The 24,123-nt window shown below is 38.7% G+C and overlaps 5 protein-coding genes across 5 annotated transcripts in view; 1 reads left to right on the forward strand and 4 right to left on the reverse strand.

Annotated features, from left to right (window-relative positions):
• LOC104776557 (TMV resistance protein N-like) overlaps positions 1-2,156 on the reverse strand; it is a 9,303-nt gene extending 7,147 nt beyond the window's left edge. The window contains exon 1 of the mRNA XM_019239935.1: positions 1,606-2,156. Coding sequence (XP_019095480.1) covers positions 1,606-2,081 — 476 coding nt within the window. The 5' untranslated portion in view covers positions 2,082-2,156. The remainder of the gene's footprint in view (positions 1-1,605) is intronic.
• Positions 12,240-14,528, reverse strand: LOC104776559 (valine--tRNA ligase, mitochondrial 1). The gene is made up of 2 exons (XM_010500656.2): positions 12,518-14,528; positions 12,240-12,304 (listed from the first exon to the last, which is right to left on the reverse strand). Exon 1 carries the CDS (start codon positions 13,522-13,524, stop codon positions 12,565-12,567), a length of 960 nt encoding a protein of 319 aa, XP_010498958.1. The 5' UTR covers positions 13,525-14,528; the 3' UTR covers positions 12,240-12,304; positions 12,518-12,564.
• On the forward strand, positions 16,579-18,572 carry LOC104776561. Its single transcript, XM_010500658.2, has 2 exons — positions 16,579-16,861; positions 16,950-18,572. The coding sequence occupies exons 1-2, from the start codon at positions 16,655-16,657 to the stop codon at positions 17,217-17,219; spliced, it is 477 nt and encodes a 158-aa protein (XP_010498960.2). The 5' UTR covers positions 16,579-16,654; the 3' UTR covers positions 17,220-18,572.
• LOC104776562 (valine--tRNA ligase, mitochondrial 1-like) lies at positions 18,010-20,428 on the reverse strand. The gene is made up of 2 exons (XM_019243646.1): positions 20,108-20,428; positions 18,010-20,022 (listed from the first exon to the last, which is right to left on the reverse strand). The coding sequence occupies exon 2, from the start codon at positions 19,844-19,846 to the stop codon at positions 18,545-18,547; it is 1,302 nt and encodes a 433-aa protein (XP_019099191.1). The 5' UTR covers positions 19,847-20,022; positions 20,108-20,428; the 3' UTR covers positions 18,010-18,544.
• On the reverse strand, positions 20,574-23,790 carry LOC104776563 (tetratricopeptide repeat protein 38). The gene is given in 15 exon segments (XM_010500659.2): positions 20,574-20,746; positions 20,843-20,907; positions 21,000-21,084; positions 21,178-21,267; positions 21,337-21,388; positions 21,464-21,570; positions 21,667-21,771; positions 21,847-21,976; positions 22,083-22,177; positions 22,290-22,408; positions 22,411-22,432; positions 22,572-22,673; positions 22,832-22,930; positions 23,023-23,175; positions 23,515-23,790. Coding segments are annotated over 15 exon segments (1,404 nt in total). The 5' UTR covers positions 23,611-23,790; the 3' UTR covers positions 20,574-20,662.

Consider the following 24,123-nt stretch of genomic DNA (forward strand, 5'->3'; position numbering starts at 1 on the left):
CGAATTGAGATTTTTTTTTTTTTTTTTTTTAATTTAGAAATATATTTGGGACTGTCAGTCATTATCTAATAATTTGCTGCTCATGTAAAAGCAAAAGTCTCGATTTCGCCTTTTCAGTCTTGTGGAGTGGGGGTGGACCAACGTCAACGCTCTTTAGTCTTTTTTCTAATTCTGAAACGTCACGTAGTTTTATGTCCCTTATTTCAGTCAGAACGACACGTAGTTGTGACTAGTGTGACAAATAATATATTTGACTCTGTTATTAGCTTGACTTAATACTAGTTGAACTAGATGAGTACCTGTGCAATAGCACGAGTTGAAATTTATTTTATACAAAATTATGTATATATTTTGTATATTAAAATAATTTTTCATATTTTTAATTAATTTTTAAACAATCTTAACATTTTACATTTAATTTGTCGTCCGTTATAAAGATTATAACTCAATTTATCATATAATCCATTACATTTAAACTCATATGTCGCTTACAGTTGTTAATCCATAAGATTTTGTAAAAGGTTTGTTTATATTGTTAAAAAAATATATATTTTTTATTCTTTAAAGTGGTATTATTCTTCTGAATTAATTGGTTAATAATAGTGTGAATGATTAAGGTAAATTTTCTACAGATATTATGGTTTGTGTTGAAGATTCCTTGTTATTATTAATGATACACCTTAAATAATTAAGGAAACCAGTAAATCTCGATTATCAATAATCAAGTAAACCCTTAAATCCAGACTATATTAAATTATTGATATATTAATTTTATTAATATCATTTCTTTTACCCGTAAATCGAGACTATAATGTTAATTTTTTTTTGGGTATGAATATGGTGTATTCAGGTGAATGGAGATGTCAATTTCTACTAAAAGTTTGGATATGTGTTAGGTAAAATTTTATTTTGATTGCATAATCGGAAATAAGATTAGTTTATGAGATTTTGTTGCCTTATGTAAATATACTCTTTGGAGATTTTATTTGATTATTTGGAATATCCTAAATCTAGGTATAACTAATGGTTACAACCCATATAACATATTTTGTAACCAACTAATGAATTAAATAATAATATAACTTTATAACCTATAACTATTATATAGTCTACCAAAAAATAGTTGTGTACTTCTGTAATATTATATAGGGGATACAATTTGGTTTTAAGAGTTAAGATTTGAGAAGTCAGGTTATGAACTAAAGGTGAAGTTTGATAGCAAAGGCGACTAGCTATATACTGAGTTTTTTTTGTTGGAAGTAGTAAAAGTTGATGAGTACTCATAGGAAATAAAACGAAAAGATTGATTTTTTCAAGAAACTTGAAGATCTGGAGAACATAAAAAAGTCCAAGATTGGAAAGAAAATAAGAACAAAGCTAGGTCAACTAACTCTGTATCATCTTTCGTTTTGGAGACCATGTCTTAATTAAGGAAGATAATCAAAGAAAAGATAGCCCGCATGATCATGATCATGAATGATTCAATTTTAGATGATAGATGTAATACCAAACATATGAATGATATGATATAAAATGTTGTCAAGGTTTTCAAAAATGTTATAAATGCAGAGGTTGCGTGAGGAGTGAGATTATAGATGAAGTTACCTGAAAACAAATCCGGAGATATTTCCGACTACATTCATGGCTCTCTTCCATCGCTGTATCTTCTCTACGCTGAATCTTTTCGAGGGCTCTTCAAAATCCATCTCGAAAGGACCGTTCTGTTTCCTAAAAATCCAGGGTTCAACCTCGTAAAAGATAGGTAACACCACCAGACCAAGCGACGTTTTCAGATCGCAGATCTTGGCTAATTCTTCAAGGCAGCGGTGAGATTTAGCATAGTTAGGAGATAAGACGACTAGTGAAGCGACCGAGTCCTCCATAGCCTCCTCCAGTCGACTTTCACCGAGTTCATCATGATTCCCAAGTTCCACAACACCGTTCCAAACCCGGACATGTTCCTTGACGAGCACTTCATAGAGACGCTCTGTGAATTTGTGGCGCGTGTCTCTTTGGAAACTGAGGAATACATCCCACTTGAGCCTCGAACGTGGATCGGAAACATCACCGGTCTTCCTCATCTCCGATTCTTTCCTCTTTCGAAATCAAGTTCTGAAAGATGGAAAGGTGTTGCAGAGTAATTCTTTACGTGAAGCAGGAGACAAAGCTTCTTATATTATTAAAAAACAATGGACATGCCCATTTTTTAAACGGCACACAGTGCTAGATTAACTTTGAAAGACATATTCTTGTCGTGACAATGAAGAGAAAGCTTCTTCATTTGTTTTTGTCGGCTAAAGCCTTAATTAGCTTTAGTTACTACTTATAGTTATAATTAGTGCTAAACCACACACTTAACAGTTCTTGTTTTACTTTACGAACGCATTGACTCTTAAAAGATGGAATTCGTCATATTATAAAAACAGTGGCCATGACATGATGGCTCTTCTCCAATCAGGAAACCTTATACAGAGTTTCATGGTTAACACAAAAATCATCTTCTTAATTAATTACTACTAGCCATCGAATTTTATCTTTAAATATAATCTAACTATAGAAGTTAACTTTCATATCAACATGTTGAATGATTTCTGATATGTTTACATGGTACTTAAGTAGCCGGACTTGGTAAATGAACATTAAACATTGATTTATTGAAAATGTATTATGAAGTTTTATTTAGATTAGATTCTCACTTTTTCAGCACACCAAAGTATTAAATTTCTAGACATGAGAGACAGTTTACCTTCCCGAGAATTTGGAGCAATCAAAACTGCACTTTTGGAAATAGACTATGAACTGGCTTCTTCTGAAAGTTGGTACTTGGTAGTTCTTTCTAAAAGGAATAAGCATGAGACTATTTAGTGTTACCTCTCTCCACTTGAGCTGAATATGTTATAGGAAAGTTTCTTAGGACGTACTATTCTTTTGCTAAAAACATGCATCCCTCTTGGTTATTGCTTCTTTTCCTCTCTCAGCATGCACTATGTGTTAATGGATGATCTGATATGCAGCTTGTCTTTACCAGGTGTGGGATTTAACAGTTGGTGTTGGAGTAAGCTTGATTTAGCTTAGAGCTCAAGAAAAGTATATTTAGAAGAAAGCTAAATATACATATTTGTGTCTTAGGAGATATCTAAGATATGTTAGTTTTTCCTATTTGGATTAGGAAATATTGTCTAAGGTTTTCATATAAAAGGAGATGCAGAGTTATTGCATAAGGTGTGATTTTGAGAGAAAGAGATTGTTTTGTAAGAAAGAGATTGTTTTGTAAGCTTTAGTTTTGAGTCAGTTTTCTAGAGCAATAAAAGAGAGAGTCTTTTATATTTTTACGATCTTTGTTCTAAAGTTCTTATTCAATAATTGGTATCAGAGCAATATTGAATTAAGAACTTTGTCTATTCAAAATCATGAGTGAAATCGTTACCACAAAACCTAAAGAAGAAGTTGTGCTATCTAAGGAAGGGAGTTCCTCATCGATACAATGTTTTATGCTCAACGCCACCAATTACACGGTATGGTCTGCATGAGGATAGCTCTTAGAGTGCACAAGGTGTGGGAAGCCATCGAACCAGGAGCAACTGATGGAGAAAAGGAAGACATGGCCAGAGCACTTTTATTTCAATCTATCCCGGAAACTTTACTCTTACAAGTCGGAAACCTTGACACCTCTAAAGCTGTTTGGGACGCGATAAAAGCAAGATATGTTGGAGCAGATCGTGTGAAGGAAGCAAGACTACAGACGCTGTTAGCTGAGTTCGATAGGATGAAGATGAAAGATTCTGACACCATCGACATATTCGCTGGAAAACTCTCAGAATTATCCACACAATCAGCGGTTTTGGGAGAGTATATTGAAGCACCAAAACTTGTGAAGAAATTTCTTAAGAGCTTACCTCGGAGAAAGTATATCCATATCATTGCAGCGCTTGAGCAGGTCCTTGATCTAAACACCACAAGCTTTGAAGACATTGTGGGTAGGCTAAAAGTATATGAAGAAAGAATCCGGGAAGAAGAAGAAGATCAACCCAATGATCAAGGAAAGCTTCTTTATGCTAATATGGATTCACAATCTTACCAAGGGAACTATGTCTCAGGAAGAGGAAGAGGTCAAGGCGGAAGATTCTTTGGTTGAGGTAGGGGTCGAGGTTTCTTCGGGAATCAGCAGAATGGAGGGTATAGACAAGACCGAGACAAGTCCAATGTGGTGTGTTATCTTTGTAATAAAACAGGACACTATGCATCAAACTGTCCCGATAGGTTACTCAAACTTCAAGAAGCACAAGTGGGGGTAAAAGATGATACTAAAGAGGCTGACGAGTTAATGATGCATGAAGTTGTCTTTCTTAACGAACAAAAGGTACAACCACACATGTTCGAAACACAAACAGATGGTTCTAATGTTTGGTATTTAGACAACGGAGCAAGCAATCATATGTCTGGGAATCGCACTTACTTCTCTAAGATTGACGAGACGGTCACGGGAAAAGTAAGATTTGGAGATGACTCACGAATAGATATAAAAGGAAAAGGCTCAATCCTGTTTGTGAGCAAGAATGGTGACAAGAAGATACTAGCTGACGTTTACTTTATACCCGATCTGAAGAGCAATATCATAAGTCTTGGACAGGCTACTGAATCGGGATGTGAAGTTAGGATGAGAGACAACTATCTTACTCTTTATGATCGCAGCGGAAATCTACTGGTAAGAGCTAATAGATCAAGAAAGCGACTTTACAAAGTGGTCATGAAGGTTGTTGAGACTAATCGGTGTTTACAAGTGATGGAGCTAAATGATTCCACAAGGTGGCATGCACGGTTGGGCCATATTGGTCTAGAAACAATGAGAATGATGATCAAGAAAGAACTTGTTGCTGGTATACCAAATGTTTCAATCGAAAAGGAAATGTGTGCTTCATGTTTACTTGGAAAACAAACCAGACAAGTCTTTCCACAAGCTACAGCGTATCATGCATCTAAAGTACTTGACCTAGTACACAGAGATCTGTGTGGACCCATCACACCATCTACAGCAGCAAGAAACAGGTACATCTTTGTTCTGATAGATGATCATTCACGCTATATGTGGTCGCTGCTGTTAAAGGAGAAGAGTGATGCACTTGAAAGGTTTAAAAGGTTTAAGAAGCTGGTTGAACAAGAAACTGGAACTACTATCAAGGTGTTTCGATCAGATAGAGGAGGAGAGTTCATGTCTCAAGAGTTTCAAGATTTTTGCGCTAACTCAGGTATCACACGACATCTCACAGCACCATACACCCCTCAGCAAAACGGAGTGGTCGAACGCCGAAACAGAACACTACTCGAAATGACGAGGAGCATTATGAATCATATGAAGATACCGAATTACCTGTGGGGAGAAGCAGTGAGACATGCAACTTACATCATTAATCGAGTATCAACGAGAGCTTTAAATCTGCAGACTCCATATGAGATGTTCAATGGAAAGAAACCAAATGTAGATCATCTTCGAGTTTTTGGGTGTGTGTGTTATGCAAAAGTTGAAGCACCACATCCTAAAAAACTCGATGATCGATCTCGGGTATTGATACACCTTGGAACAGAACCGGGATCGAAAGCTTATCGGTTATTGGATCCCTCGTCACGGAAAATAGTGGTCAGTCGAGATGTTCTGTTCTATGAAAACAAAAGCTGGGTGTGGAATAATCGTGAAGACAAAGCTAGTATTGGGGTTGGAACGTTTAAGTTGAGCATTGAAGGATCTCTAAATCCTGAAAGTGGAGAAGAAACAAAGCCGAAGAAGAAACTGGTGGAGAAACAGAGGTTGTTCACGAAGGAGACAATGAAGAAGATGATTTTGCTGATGATTTTGTGCGCGATGAAACAGAGGTTGTTCAAGAACAAGACCAGCCACAACCACGAGTATCAATGAGACAAAAGACGAGACCGAAGTATTTGGACGACTATATCTTACTTGCTGGAGTTGAGAGCGAACGTCTCCTAATGGTGATAGACGGAGAACCATGGGATTTTAATGAGGCAAAAGAGTCAGAAGCTTGGAAGAGCGCATGTGATGATGAGATTGAGTCGATTACAAAGAACAAGACATGGGATTTGGTTGATCTTCCACTTGGAGTAAAACCAATAGGGTTAAAATGGGTTTTTAAACTCAAACGTAACTCCGACGGAAGTATCAACAAATACAAGGCAAGACTCGTAGCTAAAGGCTATGTGCAGAGACATGGAATTGACTTTGATGAGGTATTTTCCCCTGTAGCACGCATAGAAACAGTACGACTTATCATCGCACTAGCAGCCTCCAAGGGATGGGAAATACATCACTTAGATGTGAAAACTGCATTCCTGCATGGAGAATTAAAGGAGACAGTGTTTGTTAATCAGCCTGAAGGATATGTTGTCAAAGGATGTGAGCACAAGGTGTGTAAACTGAATAAAGTACTTTATGGATTAAAGCAGGCTCCAAGGGCATGGAAAAACAAGCTAAACACGATTTTGAGAGAACTAAACTTTGTTAAATGCTCGAAAGATCCTTCTATATACCAAAAAAAAGAAGAGGGACATCTCCTTGTTATAGTAGTGTATGTGGATGATCTTCTAGTGACAGGTTCGAATCTAAGCATAATTGTTGAGTTCAAAAGGAGAATGGCCTCAAAATTTGAGATGAGCGATCTTGGTAGATTGACTTATTACCTTGGCATTGAAGTTCAGCAACAAGAAGATGGGATTGCTCTAAAACAGGAAAGGTATGCAACAAAGATCTTAAAGGAAGCTGGTATGGATGAGTGCAATTCTGTTCACATGCCAATGGATTCTGGATTAAAACTGTCGAAAGCACAAGAGGAGCTAAGTATTGACGAGAAAGAGTTTAGAAGGAACATTGGTTGCCTTAGATACTTGCTTCACACACGACCAGATCTTTCTTATTGTGTTGGGATGCTCAGCAGATACATGCATGAGCCCAAACAATCTCATGGAGCAGCCTTGAAGCAAGTTTTAAGGTATTTGCGAGGTACCACTTCTCTTGGTTTGTTTTATACTCGAGAAAGCAAGACATGTTTACTTGGGTATAGCGATAGCAGCCATAATGTGGATGAAGACAGTGGAAAAAGTACAATGGTCATATGTTTTATCTTGGTAATAATCCTATTACTTGGTGTACACAAAAACAAGACACAGTTGCAATGTCTTCTTGTGAGGCGGAGTTTATGGCTGCCACCGAAGCTGCAAAACAAGCCATTTGGCTTCACGACTTGCTCAGTGAAGTTACTGGATCTCCTAGTGAGAAAGTTATGATCCTAATGGACAACAAATCTGCAATAGCTCTTACGAAGAATCCGGTATTTCATGGGAGGAGCAAACACATACATAGAAGGTACCATTTTATAAGAGAGTGTGTTGAAAATGAACAGATTGAAGTGGTACATGTCCCCGGAACAGAGCAAAAGGCGGACATACTAACAAAGGCACTTGATCGAGTCAAGTTTAAAGAAATGAGAGATTTCATTGGAGTTCAAGACTTGAAGAAGAATGACTTCAAGCTTAGGAGGGAGCATGTTGGAGTAAGCTTGATTTAGCTTAGAGCTCAAGAAAAGTATATTTAGAAGAAAGTTAAATATACATATTTGTATCTTAGGAGATATCTAAGATATGTTAGTTTTTCCTATTTGGATTATTGTCTAAGGTTTTCATATAAAAGGAGATGCAGAATTATTGCATAAGGTGTGATTTTGAGAGAAAGAGATTGTTTTGTAAGCTTTAGTTTTGAGTCAGTTTTCTAGAGCAATAAAAGAGAGAGTCTGTTATATTTTTACGATCTTTGTTCTAAAGTTCTTAATCACTAGCTGGGAAACTGTTGACTGAGTTTAAGAGATCATGAAGGGCAGATTCAAAGCCTAGATTTTCATCCTCATAAATTTCAATTGGCAACAGGTTTGTATTACTGTTATAATTTTCTTACAGAAAGGCTCTCTCTACTTTTGGGATGACATACATTATACCAACACAAATAAAAACTTCTAGTTCTAGTCTAGGCTAAGAGTGACTGAACACAAATGTATGTTGCGGTGCCAAGCTCAGCTCAACAAATTATATAGTTACCTGTGTCATGGTATCGCCTTCTTTTTTGTACGTAATTAAAAACTCTTGTGGCCATCTTATATTTTTAGTTTTTTTTATTTGAGATGTGGGAGAACAGATGCATGCATCTACACTTCTACAGTATCTTCATTTATTTTTATGTTATAGAGGGTGTGTGTAACATAGATATTTTTGGAATGGTGCTATATGTTGAGTTGATAATAACAATGGAATTCCAACGTTTTCAACTTGTTGCCTTCTGGTCCCCCTACATGATTTGAATATTGGCTCCTTCTTCTCTTTGGCAATGTTCACCAAACTGTTACATAGAATATGTAAAATTAGTATGATTACAGTTATTTAGAGCATTCTGTTTTTGCCATTCCATAGTTTCTTCCACCTATTGAGTTCTAATTGTCCACACTGCATTTAGCTACATAACCAACAATTACGTTAATATCATCCCAACACACTACATATGTACTACTAATCCAATCTGCAAATTCCATCTCGTCAATTAAGAGTTTTCTACCTTGTAATTGATGTCTCTGAAACAATATCGTCATCACCCTTCAAGAATCAGAGTTGTTCAATAAGCTTTGCGAGCTTCCTCGAATTGTCTTCCTTTATTTTTGCAGGGACCTTCTCTTCGTACCCACTCNTTGGTCTAGAAACAATGAGAATGATGATCAAGAAAGAACTTGTTGCTGGTATACCAAATGTTTCAATCGAAAAGGAAATGTGTGCTTCATGTTTACTTGGAAAACAAACCAGACAAGTCTTTCCACAAGCTACAGCGTATCATGCATCTAAAGTACTTGACCTAGTACACAGAGATCTGTGTGGACCCATCACACCATCTACAGCAGCAAGAAACAGGTACATCTTTGTTCTGATAGATGATCATTCACGCTATATGTGGTCGCTGCTGTTAAAGGAGAAGAGTGATGCACTTGAAAGGTTTAAAAGGTTTAAGAAGCTGGTTGAACAAGAAACTGGAACTACTATCAAGGTGTTTCGATCAGATAGAGGAGGAGAGTTCATGTCTCAAGAGTTTCAAGATTTTTGCGCTAACTCAGGTATCACACGACATCTCACAGCACCATACACCCCTCAGCAAAACGGAGTGGTCGAACGCCGAAACAGAACACTACTCGAAATGACGAGGAGCATTATGAATCATATGAAGATACCGAATTACCTGTGGGGAGAAGCAGTGAGACATGCAACTTACATCATTAATCGAGTATCAACGAGAGCTTTAAATCTGCAGACTCCATATGAGATGTTCAATGGAAAGAAACCAAATGTAGATCATCTTCGAGTTTTTGGGTGTGTGTGTTATGCAAAAGTTGAAGCACCACATCCTAAAAAACTCGATGATCGATCTCGGGTATTGATACACCTTGGAACAGAACCGGGATCGAAAGCTTATCGGTTATTGGATCCCTCGTCACGGAAAATAGTGGTCAGTCGAGATGTTCTGTTCTATGAAAACAAAAGCTGGGTGTGGAATAATCGTGAAGACAAAGCTAGTATTGGGGTTGGAACGTTTAAGTTGAGCATTGAAGGATCTCTAAATCCTGAAAGTGGAGAAGAAACAAAGCCGAAGAAGAAACTGGTGGAGAAACAGAGGTTGTTCACGAAGGAGACAATGAAGAAGATGATTTTGCTGATGATTTTGTGCGCGATGAAACAGAGGTTGTTCAAGAACAAGACCAGCCACAACCACGAGTATCAATGAGACAAAAGACGAGACCGAAGTATTTGGACGACTATATCTTACTTGCTGGAGTTGAGAGCGAACGTCTCCTAATGGTGATAGACGGAGAACCATGGGATTTTAATGAGGCAAAAGAGTCAGAAGCTTGGAAGAGCGCATGTGATGATGAGATTGAGTCGATTACAAAGAACAAGACATGGGATTTGGTTGATCTTCCACTTGGAGTAAAACCAATAGGGTTAAAATGGGTTTTTAAACTCAAACGTAACTCCGACGGAAGTATCAACAAATACAAGGCAAGACTCGTAGCTAAAGGCTATGTGCAGAGACATGGAATTGACTTTGATGAGGTATTTTCCCCTGTAGCACGCATAGAAACAGTACGACTTATCATCGCACTAGCAGCCTCCAAGGGATGGGAAATACATCACTTAGATGTGAAAACTGCATTCCTGCATGGAGAATTAAAGGAGACAGTGTTTGTTAATCAGCCTGAAGGATATGTTGTCAAAGGATGTGAGCACAAGGTGTGTAAACTGAATAAAGTACTTTATGGATTAAAGCAGGCTCCAAGGGCATGGAAAAACAAGCTAAACACGATTTTGAGAGAACTAAACTTTGTTAAATGCTCGAAAGATCCTTCTATATACCAAAAAAAAGAAGAGGGACATCTCCTTGTTATAGTAGTGTATGTGGATGATCTTCTAGTGACAGGTTCGAATCTAAGCATAATTGTTGAGTTCAAAAGGAGAATGGCCTCAAAATTTGAGATGAGCGATCTTGGTAGATTGACTTATTACCTTGGCATTGAAGTTCAGCAACAAGAAGATGGGATTGCTCTAAAACAGGAAAGGTATGCAACAAAGATCTTAAAGGAAGCTGGTATGGATGAGTGCAATTCTGTTCACATGCCAATGGATTCTGGATTAAAACTGTCGAAAGCACAAGAGGAGCTAAGTATTGACGAGAAAGAGTTTAGAAGGAACATTGGTTGCCTTAGATACTTGCTTCACACACGACCAGATCTTTCTTATTGTGTTGGGATGCTCAGCAGATACATGCATGAGCCCAAACAATCTCATGGAGCAGCCTTGAAGCAAGTTTTAAGGTATTTGCGAGGTACCACTTCTCTTGGTTTGTTTTATACTCGAGAAAGCAAGACATGTTTACTTGGGTATAGCGATAGCAGCCATAATGTGGATGAAGACAGTGGAAAAAGTACAATGGTCATATGTTTTATCTTGGTAATAATCCTATTACTTGGTGTACACAAAAACAAGACACAGTTGCAATGTCTTCTTGTGAGGCGGAGTTTATGGCTGCCACCGAAGCTGCAAAACAAGCCATTTGGCTTCACGACTTGCTCAGTGAAGTTACTGGATCTCCTAGTGAGAAAGTTATGATCCTAATGGACAACAAATCTGCAATAGCTCTTACGAAGAATCCGGTATTTCATGGGAGGAGCAAACACATACATAGAAGGTACCATTTTATAAGAGAGTGTGTTGAAAATGAACAGATTGAAGTGGTACATGTCCCCGGAACAGAGCAAAAGGCGGACATACTAACAAAGGCACTTGATCGAGTCAAGTTTAAAGAAATGAGAGATTTCATTGGAGTTCAAGACTTGAAGAAGAATGACTTCAAGCTTAGGAGGGAGCATGTTGGAGTAAGCTTGATTTAGCTTAGAGCTCAAGAAAAGTATATTTAGAAGAAAGTTAAATATACATATTTGTATCTTAGGAGATATCTAAGATATGTTAGTTTTTCCTATTTGGATTATTGTCTAAGGTTTTCATATAAAAGGAGATGCAGAATTATTGCATAAGGTGTGATTTTGAGAGAAAGAGATTGTTTTGTAAGCTTTAGTTTTGAGTCAGTTTTCTAGAGCAATAAAAGAGAGAGTCTGTTATATTTTTACGATCTTTGTTCTAAAGTTCTTAATCACTAGCTGGGAAACTGTTGACTGAGTTTAAGAGATCATGAAGGGCAGATTCAAAGCCTAGATTTTCATCCTCATAAATTTCAATTGGCAACAGGTTTGTATTACTGTTATAATTTTCTTACAGAAAGGCTCTCTCTACTTTTGGGATGACATACATTATACCAACACAAATAAAAACTTCTAGTTCTAGTCTAGGCTAAGAGTGACTGAACACAAATGTATGTTGCGGTGCCAAGCTCAGCTCAACAAATTATATAGTTACCTGTGTCATGGTATCGCCTTCTTTTTTGTACGTAATTAAAAACTCTTGTGGCCATCTTATATTTTTAGTTTTTTTTATTTGAGATGTGGGAGAACAGATGCATGCATCTACACTTCTACAGTATCTTCATTTATTTTTATGTTATAGAGGGTGTGTGTAACATAGATATTTTTGGAATGGTGCTATATGTTGAGTTGATAATAACAATGGAATTCCAACGTTTTCAACTTGTTGCCTTCTGGTCCCCCTACATGATTTGAATATTGGCTCCTTCTTCTCTTTGGCAATGTTCACCAAACTGTTACATAGAATATGTAAAATTAGTATGATTACAGTTATTTAGAGCATTCTGTTTTTGCCATTCCATAGTTTCTTCCACCTATTGAGTTCTAATTGTCCACACTGCATTTAGCTACATAACCAACAATTACGTTAATATCATCCCAACACACTACATATGTACTACTAATCCAATCTGCAAATTCCATCTCGTCAATTAAGAGTTTTCTACCTTGTAATTGATGTCTCTGAAACAATATCGTCATCACCCTTCAAGAATCAGAGTTGTTCAATAAGCTTTGCGAGCTTCCTCGAATTGTCTTCCTTTATTTTTGCAGGGACCTTCTCTTCGTACCCACTCGCCCCCATACTCTTCTGCAACTTCTCCTGTTGCTTTTCAATTTCTTTTATCTTGTTCATGGTTTTCTCACGTTCAGCTTCTGCATTAATGGCTTCTCCATCCACTTTGAGATACACCTTGAGGTTCTCGTTCACCATCTTTCCAACAGCTGATCCATCTTGCGCTGCTTTGTCTTCTCCAGTCAACATAACCTCAAAGGATGAGAGCTTTGCAAGAGTTCTGATCTCCAGCTCATGTGATTTCACTATCCCCAATGTTAATGCATTTCCACACAGAGCAAACGCATGCAATTTTCCATTCCCCTGGCTCTTTAGAGGCTCTTCAGCTCTCATTTCCCTAAGAGTTTTCACAGTCGCCAGAACCATGTCCATTTCGGTTTCCACCTTCTCGTTTGTCCACTTTGCTACGGGAGATGGGTAGTCACATATCATGATAGACGCCTTCCGTTCACAGTCTTGCGATGAAGGCAACCGCTGCCACAACTCTTCTGTAACAAAAGGCATCAATGGATTCAGCAATCTCAAACCAGTTTCAAGACACACCCATAGAGCATCTCGTGCATGAGTCCTGCTTGCGTTATCAGAAAAAAAATAAGGCTTAATTGCCTCAATAAATACATCACAGAACTGGCTCTGCCACCAGGCGTACACTGTGTCCACAGCATCCGATAACTCAAAAGCATTCAAGGAATCCACTGTCTTTAATATTGCCTTATTTAGTACAGAAAGGATCCATTGGCAGCTGAAGGGCATGGTTTCAGGGTTTAGAGTTTGCACAGGAGGAGTATAGACATTGCTAAGATTCATCATCCCAAATCTGACGGCGTTCCACAGTTTATTACACGACCGGCGGTATCCAACAACTCGTTGGACATCCATGTTGAGTTTATCAGACTGGGACGTGTAGGATACAAGCGCAAATAGTAGAGCGTCAGTTCCACATTCCTCTATACCATTTGGAAAATCCTTCACCTGTCCCTCCTTGGCAACAACCAGCTCCTTCGGATCCACGTTACTTTTTTCTAACCTGGCGTGTAGATCAGCAAGAGTCACACACTACAAGAAAATAGTCGATTAGTGACTATTAGTAGCGACTACATTTGTAGTCACCAAAAATAACGACCAAATAGTGACCACTTTGCGACTACGTTGTGACTACAGTAATTTAGTTGCTACTGAATCACTACCTTACCGACCACAGTTGATAGTCGTACTATAGTCGTCAAATTAGCGACTATTGTGCGACTCATTCGGCGAGTCATTAAATAGTCACTCCGTAGTCGCCAAATAGTCATAAAAGACAGTTAAAAGAACATGTTTTTTCATGTGGGGGTTGGTGTACCAACTGTTATTAAGTAGTCGCCTATTAGTGGCATAGGTTTAGTCTTTAAAAACAAATTGCACCCATGTGTCTTCTTCATTCCAACACAAGTGTCTTTCCTTCCCCAAAAAAAAAATTCTAGATCAAAAGAAAAAATTTGGCTTTATAAAAACTTTTATTTTCTCCCAAAAAAATATATATATATAGTTCTAAAAAAAAATACAATATATATATATATAATGGCGGGAAATTTTTCATTTGAATTCGAAGTAGGGTTGGACCAATTCTTATCGTTTGCATGTAGCCAAGATACAGTTCAGAATAATGGCGGTAAGTTTCTCTGTCCATGTAGTGTTTGCAAGAACAATAGATATCTCTCGGGTAGAAGAGTTATGATGCATCCGTTCGATGCATTTAAACGATCGTGAAGTAGCTGTCATACGAAAGAACCTGTCGGCAATAGAAGGCAAAGCAGAAGAAGAAAAACAAACATATGTTTTAAGAAGCCTATCATTTTCTTACTTTTATTCACAAACAATATTTGCATAATAGCGTTCTATCTACATAATCTAAACGTGTCAATATTTGCATAATAGCATCTATATAGGTTATATATAGAATCTTTTCCTTATTTCTTTTTTTGTTTCAATATTTAAACCCAAATAAATTATATTTATAATCTGTAATTTAAATTAATTTTCATTAATGATTAATAAGTACTAAAATAATTTAAATTTGTAATTATAATTTTTAGAAAAATAAAAATTAATTTTATTATTATAATTTCTACCTTAATCATTTAAATGTTTACAATTGGACTAATTAAGGCCCAAACCCACTATCTAATTAACTAATTAGGCCTACAAATTCCTAAACTTAGTCCATTAACCCACTAACTAACCTAAAAACCCTAGTCTCACACCCTCTCGAACTCTATCGCCTTTCTCGTAACTCTCTCTCAAACCCTACTCTCTCGAAACCTCTCTCCTTACCTCTCTCGTTCTCTGTCTCTTCGAATCTATCAGTCTCAATCACCACCGTAATGCCGAATCGAGGGAAGAAGAGGAAGGTTGCTCCTAACGTTACTCAGAGAGCGATGGGGGCAACACCAAATCGACGGCCTAATACTCTGCCCACTCAGTACAACTTCACGTCGGCGGTACAAGATCCTCCTCCTCTGCAGACGCCTGAAGAACAACTCGGCGGTTTGCAACGACAGTCATCAGCCCAGATCCGGAACTATCCTCCGCCGCAACAACTTTTTCAGAACTCATTCACACATCCACCTCCACCCGAGCTACACCGGACTCCTTCAGAAGAGTTCCACTTCAATCCACGGACTCAGGCCAGAAGTCGGGATGTCTCTCCGCCTTCTCCAGTTCGACCCTCTCAAACTCAGGCGAGAAGTCAGGCGAGAAGTCAGGAGCATCCATCGCATCCATCGTCTCAAGGGAACAACTTCGAAGAAGAATCTTCTCCGGTGTTTCCCAAACTACAGGCGNCTCTGTCTCTTCGAATCTATCAGTCTCAATCACCACCGTAATGCCGAATCGAGGGAAGAAGAGGAAGGTTGCTCCTAACGTTACTCAGAGAGCGATGGGGGCAACACCAAATCGACGGCCTAATACTCTGCCCACTCAGTACAACTTCACGTCGGCGGTACAAGATCCTCCTCCTCTGCAGACGCCTGAAGAACAACTCGGCGGTTTGCAACGACAGTCATCAGCCCAGATCCGGAACTATCCTCCGCCGCAACAACTTTTTCAGAACTCATTCACACATCCACCTCCACCCGAGCTACACCGGACTCCTTCAGAAGAAGTCCACTTCAATCCACGGACTCAGGCCAGAAGTCGGGATGTCTCTCCGCCTTCTCCAGTTCGACCCTCTCAAACTCAGGCGAGAAGTCAGGCGAGAAGTCAGGAGCATCCATCGCATCCATCGTCTCAAGGGAACAACTTCGAAGAAGAATCTTCTCCGGTGTTTCCCAAACTACAGGCGGACGTGTTGCGTGCTCTAAATTCACTGCTTGTGGTTCCAGACAGGGATAAGTTCACCACCGTCCTCTCTCCCACACCCGTACCGAACACCCAATGGTATGATTTTCCTCTTCACATGTTTTATACGAATAGTCAATGTATTGTAATGATTGTGGTGTTGGCTTATACGAATAGCAATGGTGTTTTATGATTGTGGTGTTGGCTTATACAAATAGCAATGGTGTTTTATGATTGTGGTCTTGTCTTATAGGAATAGCAATGATGTTTTTTTGTCTTATGCGAATAGCAATGATTGTGGTCTTGTCTTGTATTGATCTCATTTCTTTTGGTTTGTCTATTATTTGCTTCTAAGTAACCTGCTTACTTATTTTATTGGTTCATGTGTATGGAGGTTTACTCGTGACAAAGGATCGAAACTTGTTTGGAAGATTACTAAAATTCTTCAAAACAAATTCGAAGGTCCCTTCTACAGCTGGACATGTGTGCCGCGGGACAAACAAGAGAGATACTTCCTTGAGTTCGCGGTAAGGATAGCTCCTTTTTACATAGCTTTCATAGATAGCTTTACATGTCTTCTTTTCACTCACAATAGCTCATTTTTTTCTAGAAAACCCACACTTGGGATCCTTTGATAACCGGGACTGTTCAAGCTTACTTTGAGGGAATCTGTCAAAACCGGATCAAAGACATGGTTAGCAGTGTGAGGACTAGTCGAGTTCAACCAAACTGGATTGGCGACACTCTCTGGATTACGATGGAGGATTACTGGGACACTGAAGAAGCACAACAAAGGAGTAAAACCTACTCTGATGCCCGTATGTCTGACCGTAACGGCCTAGGTCCTCACGTCCACCTCTCAGGGCCAAAGTCGTATCGACAGCTTCAAGACGAAATGGTTAAGTAGCTGTTATTTTTGCCACTTTCAATTCTTACATAGCTGTTATTTTTTTTAGTTAATCTCTGTTTCTTTGCTAACATTGCAGGTTGAGGAATTGGGAAGAGAAGTCCGACTTGGTGAGGTTTTTATCAAGGCACATACAAAGCCTGATGGTACATATGTTGATCGGAAGGCAGAGAAGATTGCAGAAACTTATGAGAAGACTGTTCAAGAGAGGTTGTCTCAGCTCGAGGCAAAGTCTTTTGCTGTGTCAGATGGAGAATCACGGCCACGGGACCTCACAACAGAAGAATATACAGAAATTTTCCTTCAGGTAACTTTAAAAAAAAACCAATACACATTTATAGTCTTGTAGTTTAATTTGTCATCCTCTAATCTTAACTTTTCTCTTATTTTCAAGTCCACTGAGAAAGATACAAGAGGAACACCTTATGGAGTTGGAAGCCTCAAGGACTGCCTTGTCAATGGAAAGCATAAGCAAGCATGTGGCTCTTCTACCTTTGTGGCTCTCCAAGAACAGTTGAAGGAAGCTCAACGCATGATAGAAGAACAGGCTGCTCAACTACAGAGGCGTGATGCAGAAACAGCTGTGCGTGAAGCTGAGCAATCCAAGGTTATTGCTGCCCAGAAGGACAAGATTGACCATTTCTCCATCGTCGAGGAGTTTCTGAGGGAATGTGATCCGCGGTTTCAGAATTTCGTTGCAAGCAGACAGACAACCACAGAACCTCTTCCCCAAGATGATGCAACTCCAACTCCATCAACCGCTGCTTAATAGGTTTCTTCTATGTCTTAACTCTTTTTGGATGAACTCAATCTCACTCTTTTCGGATGAACTCTATCTCACTCTACTCGGATGAACTCTATCTCTCGCTCTTTTGTATGAACTCATTGCCACTTTCAGATTGTGTTTATGACCTTTTTTGATTTGTAACTTGAACATGTTGTGTATTTCAATATTTCGATATTATGTCTTTCCAAATTCGAATCTTTCAATTTAAATTGGTATACAAGAATGAAAAGAAGAGGATAATGGGAATGAAAAGAAGAGGATAATGGGAAATTAGTATATGAAACTTTCAAATTCTGAAATCAACATCAGTGGCTAAATAGTCGTAACATACAGTTTCTGAAATCAACATTAGTGGCCAAATAGTCGTAATGTAGTTTCTAAATAGTCACTATGGTAAGTGACTATATAGTGACTATAAACACTCAGTACTAATTAATCACACTATAGTCATAAAACAGACACTATTTTAACGACTACGAGACGACTACTTCATAACCATATAACGACTACATTTTTTGGTCGTACAGTAGTCGCTAAAAGGCGACTATAAATACGACTACATTAATTAGCGACTCTCGCTCTCCGACTGCTTGAGTTAGTCGCTATTTGGTCGTAAACACAGTTTTTACGATTACAAAGCGACTAATAGTGTAGTCGCTAACGGCATGTTTTCTTGACACCGTTAATGACTTCAAGCGGATCAATGCCATTTCCAAGAGACTTTGACATCTTGCGGCCATGTGCATCACGTATCATGGGATGCAAAAAAACCTTCCTGAAGGGAACATCCCCACCACCCACTTTCATTCCTAACATAACCATACGAGCAACCCAGAAAAACAGAATGTCATGTCCAGTTTCAAGAACAGACGTTGGATAGAAAGCTTTCAAGTCCTCGGTTTCATCTGGCCATCCCAAACAGATAACGGAAAGAGCCCAGAAGAAAACCAAGTGTCAAGCACATCAGGATCTTGGGAGAGCTCCAACAACATCTTCCCAGCAAATTTATGTGCAATCTCTTTACGAGCTTCTTCCTCGGTTCTAGCAACAACCCAATGGTCGTTGTATGCACCTGCTTCCTTAACCTGGTCTTCTTCTAAAGTGGCGTACCATGCCGGTATTCTATGGCCCCACCAAAGCAGTCTCGAGATGCACCAGTCATGAATGTTCTCTAGCCACCTTCTCCATTCTGCAGAGTACTGCTTGGGAATAAACTCGATCTTCCCGTTGGCAGCAACATCAAGAGCCTCCTTTGCCATCGTACTGCAACTCACGTACCACTGAGGCTTTATCATAGGCTCAGCAACATCACCACTCCTTGAGCAAACTCCAATTTTCATCTCGTTGTTTTTCTCACCTCTGTACAGCCCCTTATTACGCAGAGCTTCAACAAGAGCTTCACGAGCGGCAAAGCGTGGCATCCCTGTGAATTCAGGCCCACCATTTGAGTTGATCCTTCCATCATCGGTGAAAATGTTGATAACCTTCAGATTGTGGCGCCTTCCTACATCGAAATCCTTGGTTTCATGTGCTGGAGTGATCTTAACACAACCAGTACCAAAATTTGGATCAACAAGTATCTCATCGCAAATTATTGGTAGCTTCCGCCCATTGAAGGGATGCACAGCAAACTCTCCGTGAAGATGCTTGTATCTTGCATCATCAGGATGAACAGCGATGGCGGTGTCGCCGAGCATTGTTTCGATCCTAGTAGTATCAACAACAACCTCACCGCCTCCTCTCTCGAGAGGGTAAGCAAAGGAAGTAATAAGACCAAACTCTACTGGTTTCTCGTACCCATGGACTTTCATTGGTGTTCTTTCTTTGATGACAATATGCTCAACCTCACCACCAGATAGGGCGGTTTTAAGGAAACAGTCCCACGGAACAACCCGGAGATCCCTATAGATAAGCCCTTCCTTGTGTAACCTTACAAAGGCTTCAGTGACAGCCTTGGATCTTTGCTCGTCCATCGTAAAACACTCACGGGACCAATCAAGAGATGATCCCATACGACGTAACTGGGATTTTATTGTACCACTGTACTTGTCTGCCCACTGCAAGACATGGTTCCTGAATTCCTCTCGGCCAAAGTCATGCCTGGTCATTCCTGTTTCACATGTGAGATGTTTCTCCACCACAAGCTGTAGCAATACCAGCATGGTCAAATCCGGGAACCCACAAAGCATTAAATCCAGACATCCTCTTCCAACGAATCAGTGTGTCCTCGACTGCACATGTTAGTGCGTGACCAATATGCAATGCTCCAGTAACATTAGGAGGAGGAAGAACAATCACAAACGGTGGTTTGGAACTTGCAGCATCAGCTTTGAAAAACTCAGATTTCTCCCACCATTCATACCATCTGAACACACAAAAACCACAACAGACTTAACAATTGGTGAATCAAATAAAACCAGAGAATAATTAGGGTTATAGAGAGGACTTACGATTTCTCAACTGCACAAGGATTGTATTCTTTGGGCATCTGTGAAGATAACCTCTTCTTCTCGCCAATAGGAGTTTCCGGATCTAAGAACTCTTCTTCTTCATCTTCTTTGCCAATCTTCTTCTCTGCAATTTTTGTTTTAGGTTTTGCTGACTTGACAACTTCTCTGAGTTTTGCTTTCTCCAAAGCTTTCTGCTTTTTCATCTCTTTTTCTTTAGCCTTCTCCTGGTTCCTCAATTTCCGTTCCATCTCCATATCCATCTTCCTCTTCTTCTCCGCTTCTTCGGACATCAAGATTTTTTTATCAAAGTAGCTTCTGTGATTGGTGAAGCAGACACGAATGTTATAGAGTACTACAAACGCAAAATCTAGGTTAGAGAAGAGGCGTTACTAAATGTAAAAGAGAAATATGGAAAATTTGACAGTTATGGGAATTTAGAAAATATATAAAAAGATATACACGAGTTAAAAAAAAAAGGATTTTACTATTTTTGTATTTATTAAAAAACATGTACAATATTGTATTAAGTCATTATTTTGGTTTTTAAAGAAAAGTTTAGAAGTAAGAGAATTCCAGTTTCTTAGCTCTGTCTCCTGCACTACTAGCCTCTGCATTGCCTTCCATGGTGTAACTCTTCTCCTGCCACCACAAACGACATTACTTTTTCATTGCAAAACCCAAAACCCATTGTTGACATATGATAAAATAAAAAATTGAATGCATATATTATCATACCAGCAAACGCCAGATGAAGGGAACACCATCTCTGACCTTTATCTTCTTTCTGATCACTTCTTCCGCTGCATACATCAGAGCCAATAGATTTTATTGCTGTTATATATACTAAACAAGATGAACATCCAACTATACTGAGTCTACAAACAAGCCATACCAGTCGAGGATTGGCCTGTCTTTAGCAGCAGCTGGCACCACATTTCGTTGAAAACATCTATCTGTTCATCTGATGCCCCGACGATCTATTATTAATCATCAAACAGTTTTAAAAGAACCATCAAAAAGGTGTTTGATCAAGAAATTTCGTGAGTTAGATGTTAGAGGTTTAGTTTTACCTTGTAACCAATGACGTTAAACTCTGACCCGAGTAGTTCTAAAGCCTCTTTGTAGTTACCCGTCGCGAACTCATACACAGCTTCCCCGAGCTGATATGAAAACAAGCTAATATTGAGTTAGTAGTTATAGTGAAAAAGATGAGTGAGGAATAAACAAACCTGAATCCCTTTCTGCATCACTTGTTGTTTCTTTGTATTCATCTTTGATAATCTGCAAGAAGGACACAGGTTGACGACAAATCCGGTATCAGTTCGAAACAGTAGAAGAAAATAAATTCATACTAACCGGAACTTCAGGCCCTCAAGTAACTCTTGAGCTCTTGAAGTCTCTCCAACCTTTGCTAATGCCCAAACAATCAATATATCGAGGTGCCACTCCAAATACCAGTTTGCCTGACAAGCAAGTGGCAGAGGAATAAAAACCTATTGAACAGGCTAACTTGAAACTGCAAACGACATGGGATAATATATCACTAGTGCATGGCTTACCTGATCAGTTAAACGAACTGCAACAACTTTGAGACGGTCTTCAAAACCATCAAGAGCATCTCTTACATCTAAACGCAGCAACAAGCCCAATGCATTGAGATAAACCTAAGGAGTTGCAGACAGTTGAATATCGGATAGAGGAAGCAAAAGCATAAATTTCTGAATCGAATAGATAATTACTTCAGGGGGAACGGCATCGTCTTTCTCCAGTTCTTTCCAGATGTGATCATCATAAATCTCCTCTACTTTACTCAATGGTGCCCCTCCTTCCAAGTAACAAAGAGCAACATGCCACCAATTGTGTGTATACCTAACAATTTGATCCATGTTTGAATAAAATTTATAAGGGATTCTAAATGATAAGAGAAGAGCTTGATAATATGTGAGAGTCTTCAAGTAAGTGAGAAATGCTTTACATGAAAGATGAGCAAGGAGGCCAAGACTCTGAACGTTCTTCCATGAACTCCACAGCTTCTTTAAAACGACATTCATGTTGAAGAACATGACATAACTGTAACAAACAAATTATCAGTATAGAACTACTGGCTGATAAGTTTTCAATGGAAACTGAGAATAAAGGATGCAAGTGTTCAATGTCATGTAAAACTGTTAGAGAAACTCACACAGTGATGTGCCCAGGCGTCTTCTTTGTTTATCTCATAGCCTTTTCTGGAAGCTGCAGCAGCTTCTTCCATTCGACCAAGTTCTAACAATGGGAACGCAAGCATACCGTGTATGTAACTTCTTCGTGATTCGCAGGTAGAACCTACCATATCAGGCAGATACAATCAACACTAATAGCCTTAGATGGTGAAATCAGTTTTGTTTTCATAAAGGGTTCAGAACTGATATTAGTTTTGTTCTAATTGAATTAATATCAGTACAATCAATTAGAACTAGATTACCTGCTGAACAAGACCCAAAAAGGGTTCAGGTTGACCCATGTAGAAACATAAAAGCTGTGCTCTCTTCAGAGAGGCCAAATCCTTTGGAAATCTTTTAAGTAGCTGCAAACCAACAATTTGGATTGTAAAAAAAGTAACTCAAAAATGACATAGCAATCGAACTAGAACAAGTTTCATGGGAATCCCAAACCAGAATCGTTGTATTGGTGTCAGATTCAAAAAGATAACACTAGACTCTAGAATAACATCTGAGAACCAACCTCGGTGTGCATTTCAAAAGCCAAGTCATCATCCCTGTCCGCAGAGATCAGGTAAGTAACAGCCTCGAAAACCGCTTTCTCATAAGGTGTAGATTGTTCCTGAAAACAAAAGGAATTAAAACTTCAAGATATTACCCCAAAGACCAAAGTAGAATATGAACTACAAGGCAGTGGAAAATAATAAGACTCGCAAGATTGGATGTGGCAGCATCAACGAATGAATTAGCTCTGGAATGATCAGATGAGGAAAGGTAATGAGCAGCTAAAATATTGCCCAAAACACAATCTTTATCGTAGATTGGTGCTTCTAGAATCACTTTCCTATTCCTCCCATAGCTAAGAACCTTCATAAACAACAGAACATGATCAACAACAAGAATGAAATGAGATAAACTACAAAGATGGAAACTTTAAGAGACAGCAGAAGCTACCCACAAGATAGTAATTAGAAACCCCCAAAATTGAGCTACATAATGGGTCAAGACTCATAAAATGATCAAACCCTATCCATAAATCCGATAAAAGAATCAAAATTGATACTTTTTCCTAGATACCAAAGAAAACAAAAAATCTCAATTCGCATCTTAAGCCCTGTAAACCAATCGATCATCAAATATGTTTAAAATCGATTTCATGATGCATGTCTCTGTAACTAAAAGATGGTGATTATAAAAGATTTTAACCTGTTGAAAATAGGAGTTAATTGCGTGGATGCAATCATCAGAATAGGTATTAACACCGTAACCCCACCGAACACATCTAAGTGTTTTCTTCTCCATTTCAAGAGTCACAGAGCTTTCTTCGTCTTCAAAAATCGCAGCTTTTCTATATACGAACACTTCCGTCTCTGTTCTTGATTAGGATGATTTTCAGATAATATAGACAGCGATTTCTTTTTCAGCAGCTTCCTTGTCGTTGTCATTAATCATTTTAAGTTAACACGAGTTGGTGTCTTTTGTTATACGAGTGACGTCTCACTTTGGTTTTTTCTCTCCTTTTGGATAATGTACAATTTCGTTATTTTAGTAAAATAAACAATTAACGCCAAAGTTTTTTATACATAGCTAAGACCAAACAAAAACATGCTTAAATAGATAATTATCATAGACTCATATTAGTGACGCACTAAGCCAAAAAAAAGCCAACTAAAATCACATGAGAGATAGAATAGAAGAAAGAAAAATCCAAGTGGCATATATGATTAGGCAAATACATAGAGAACTTCAAACGAAACTCTCAAAGAAGACAAATCTTATTCATTCGTTCATTTATTTTATTCCCACCACCCCCCC

This window comes from Camelina sativa, chromosome 3 (genome assembly GCF_000633955.1).
Source record: "Camelina sativa cultivar DH55 chromosome 3, Cs, whole genome shotgun sequence".
Lineage (NCBI taxonomy): Eukaryota > Viridiplantae > Streptophyta > Magnoliopsida > Brassicales > Brassicaceae > Camelina > Camelina sativa.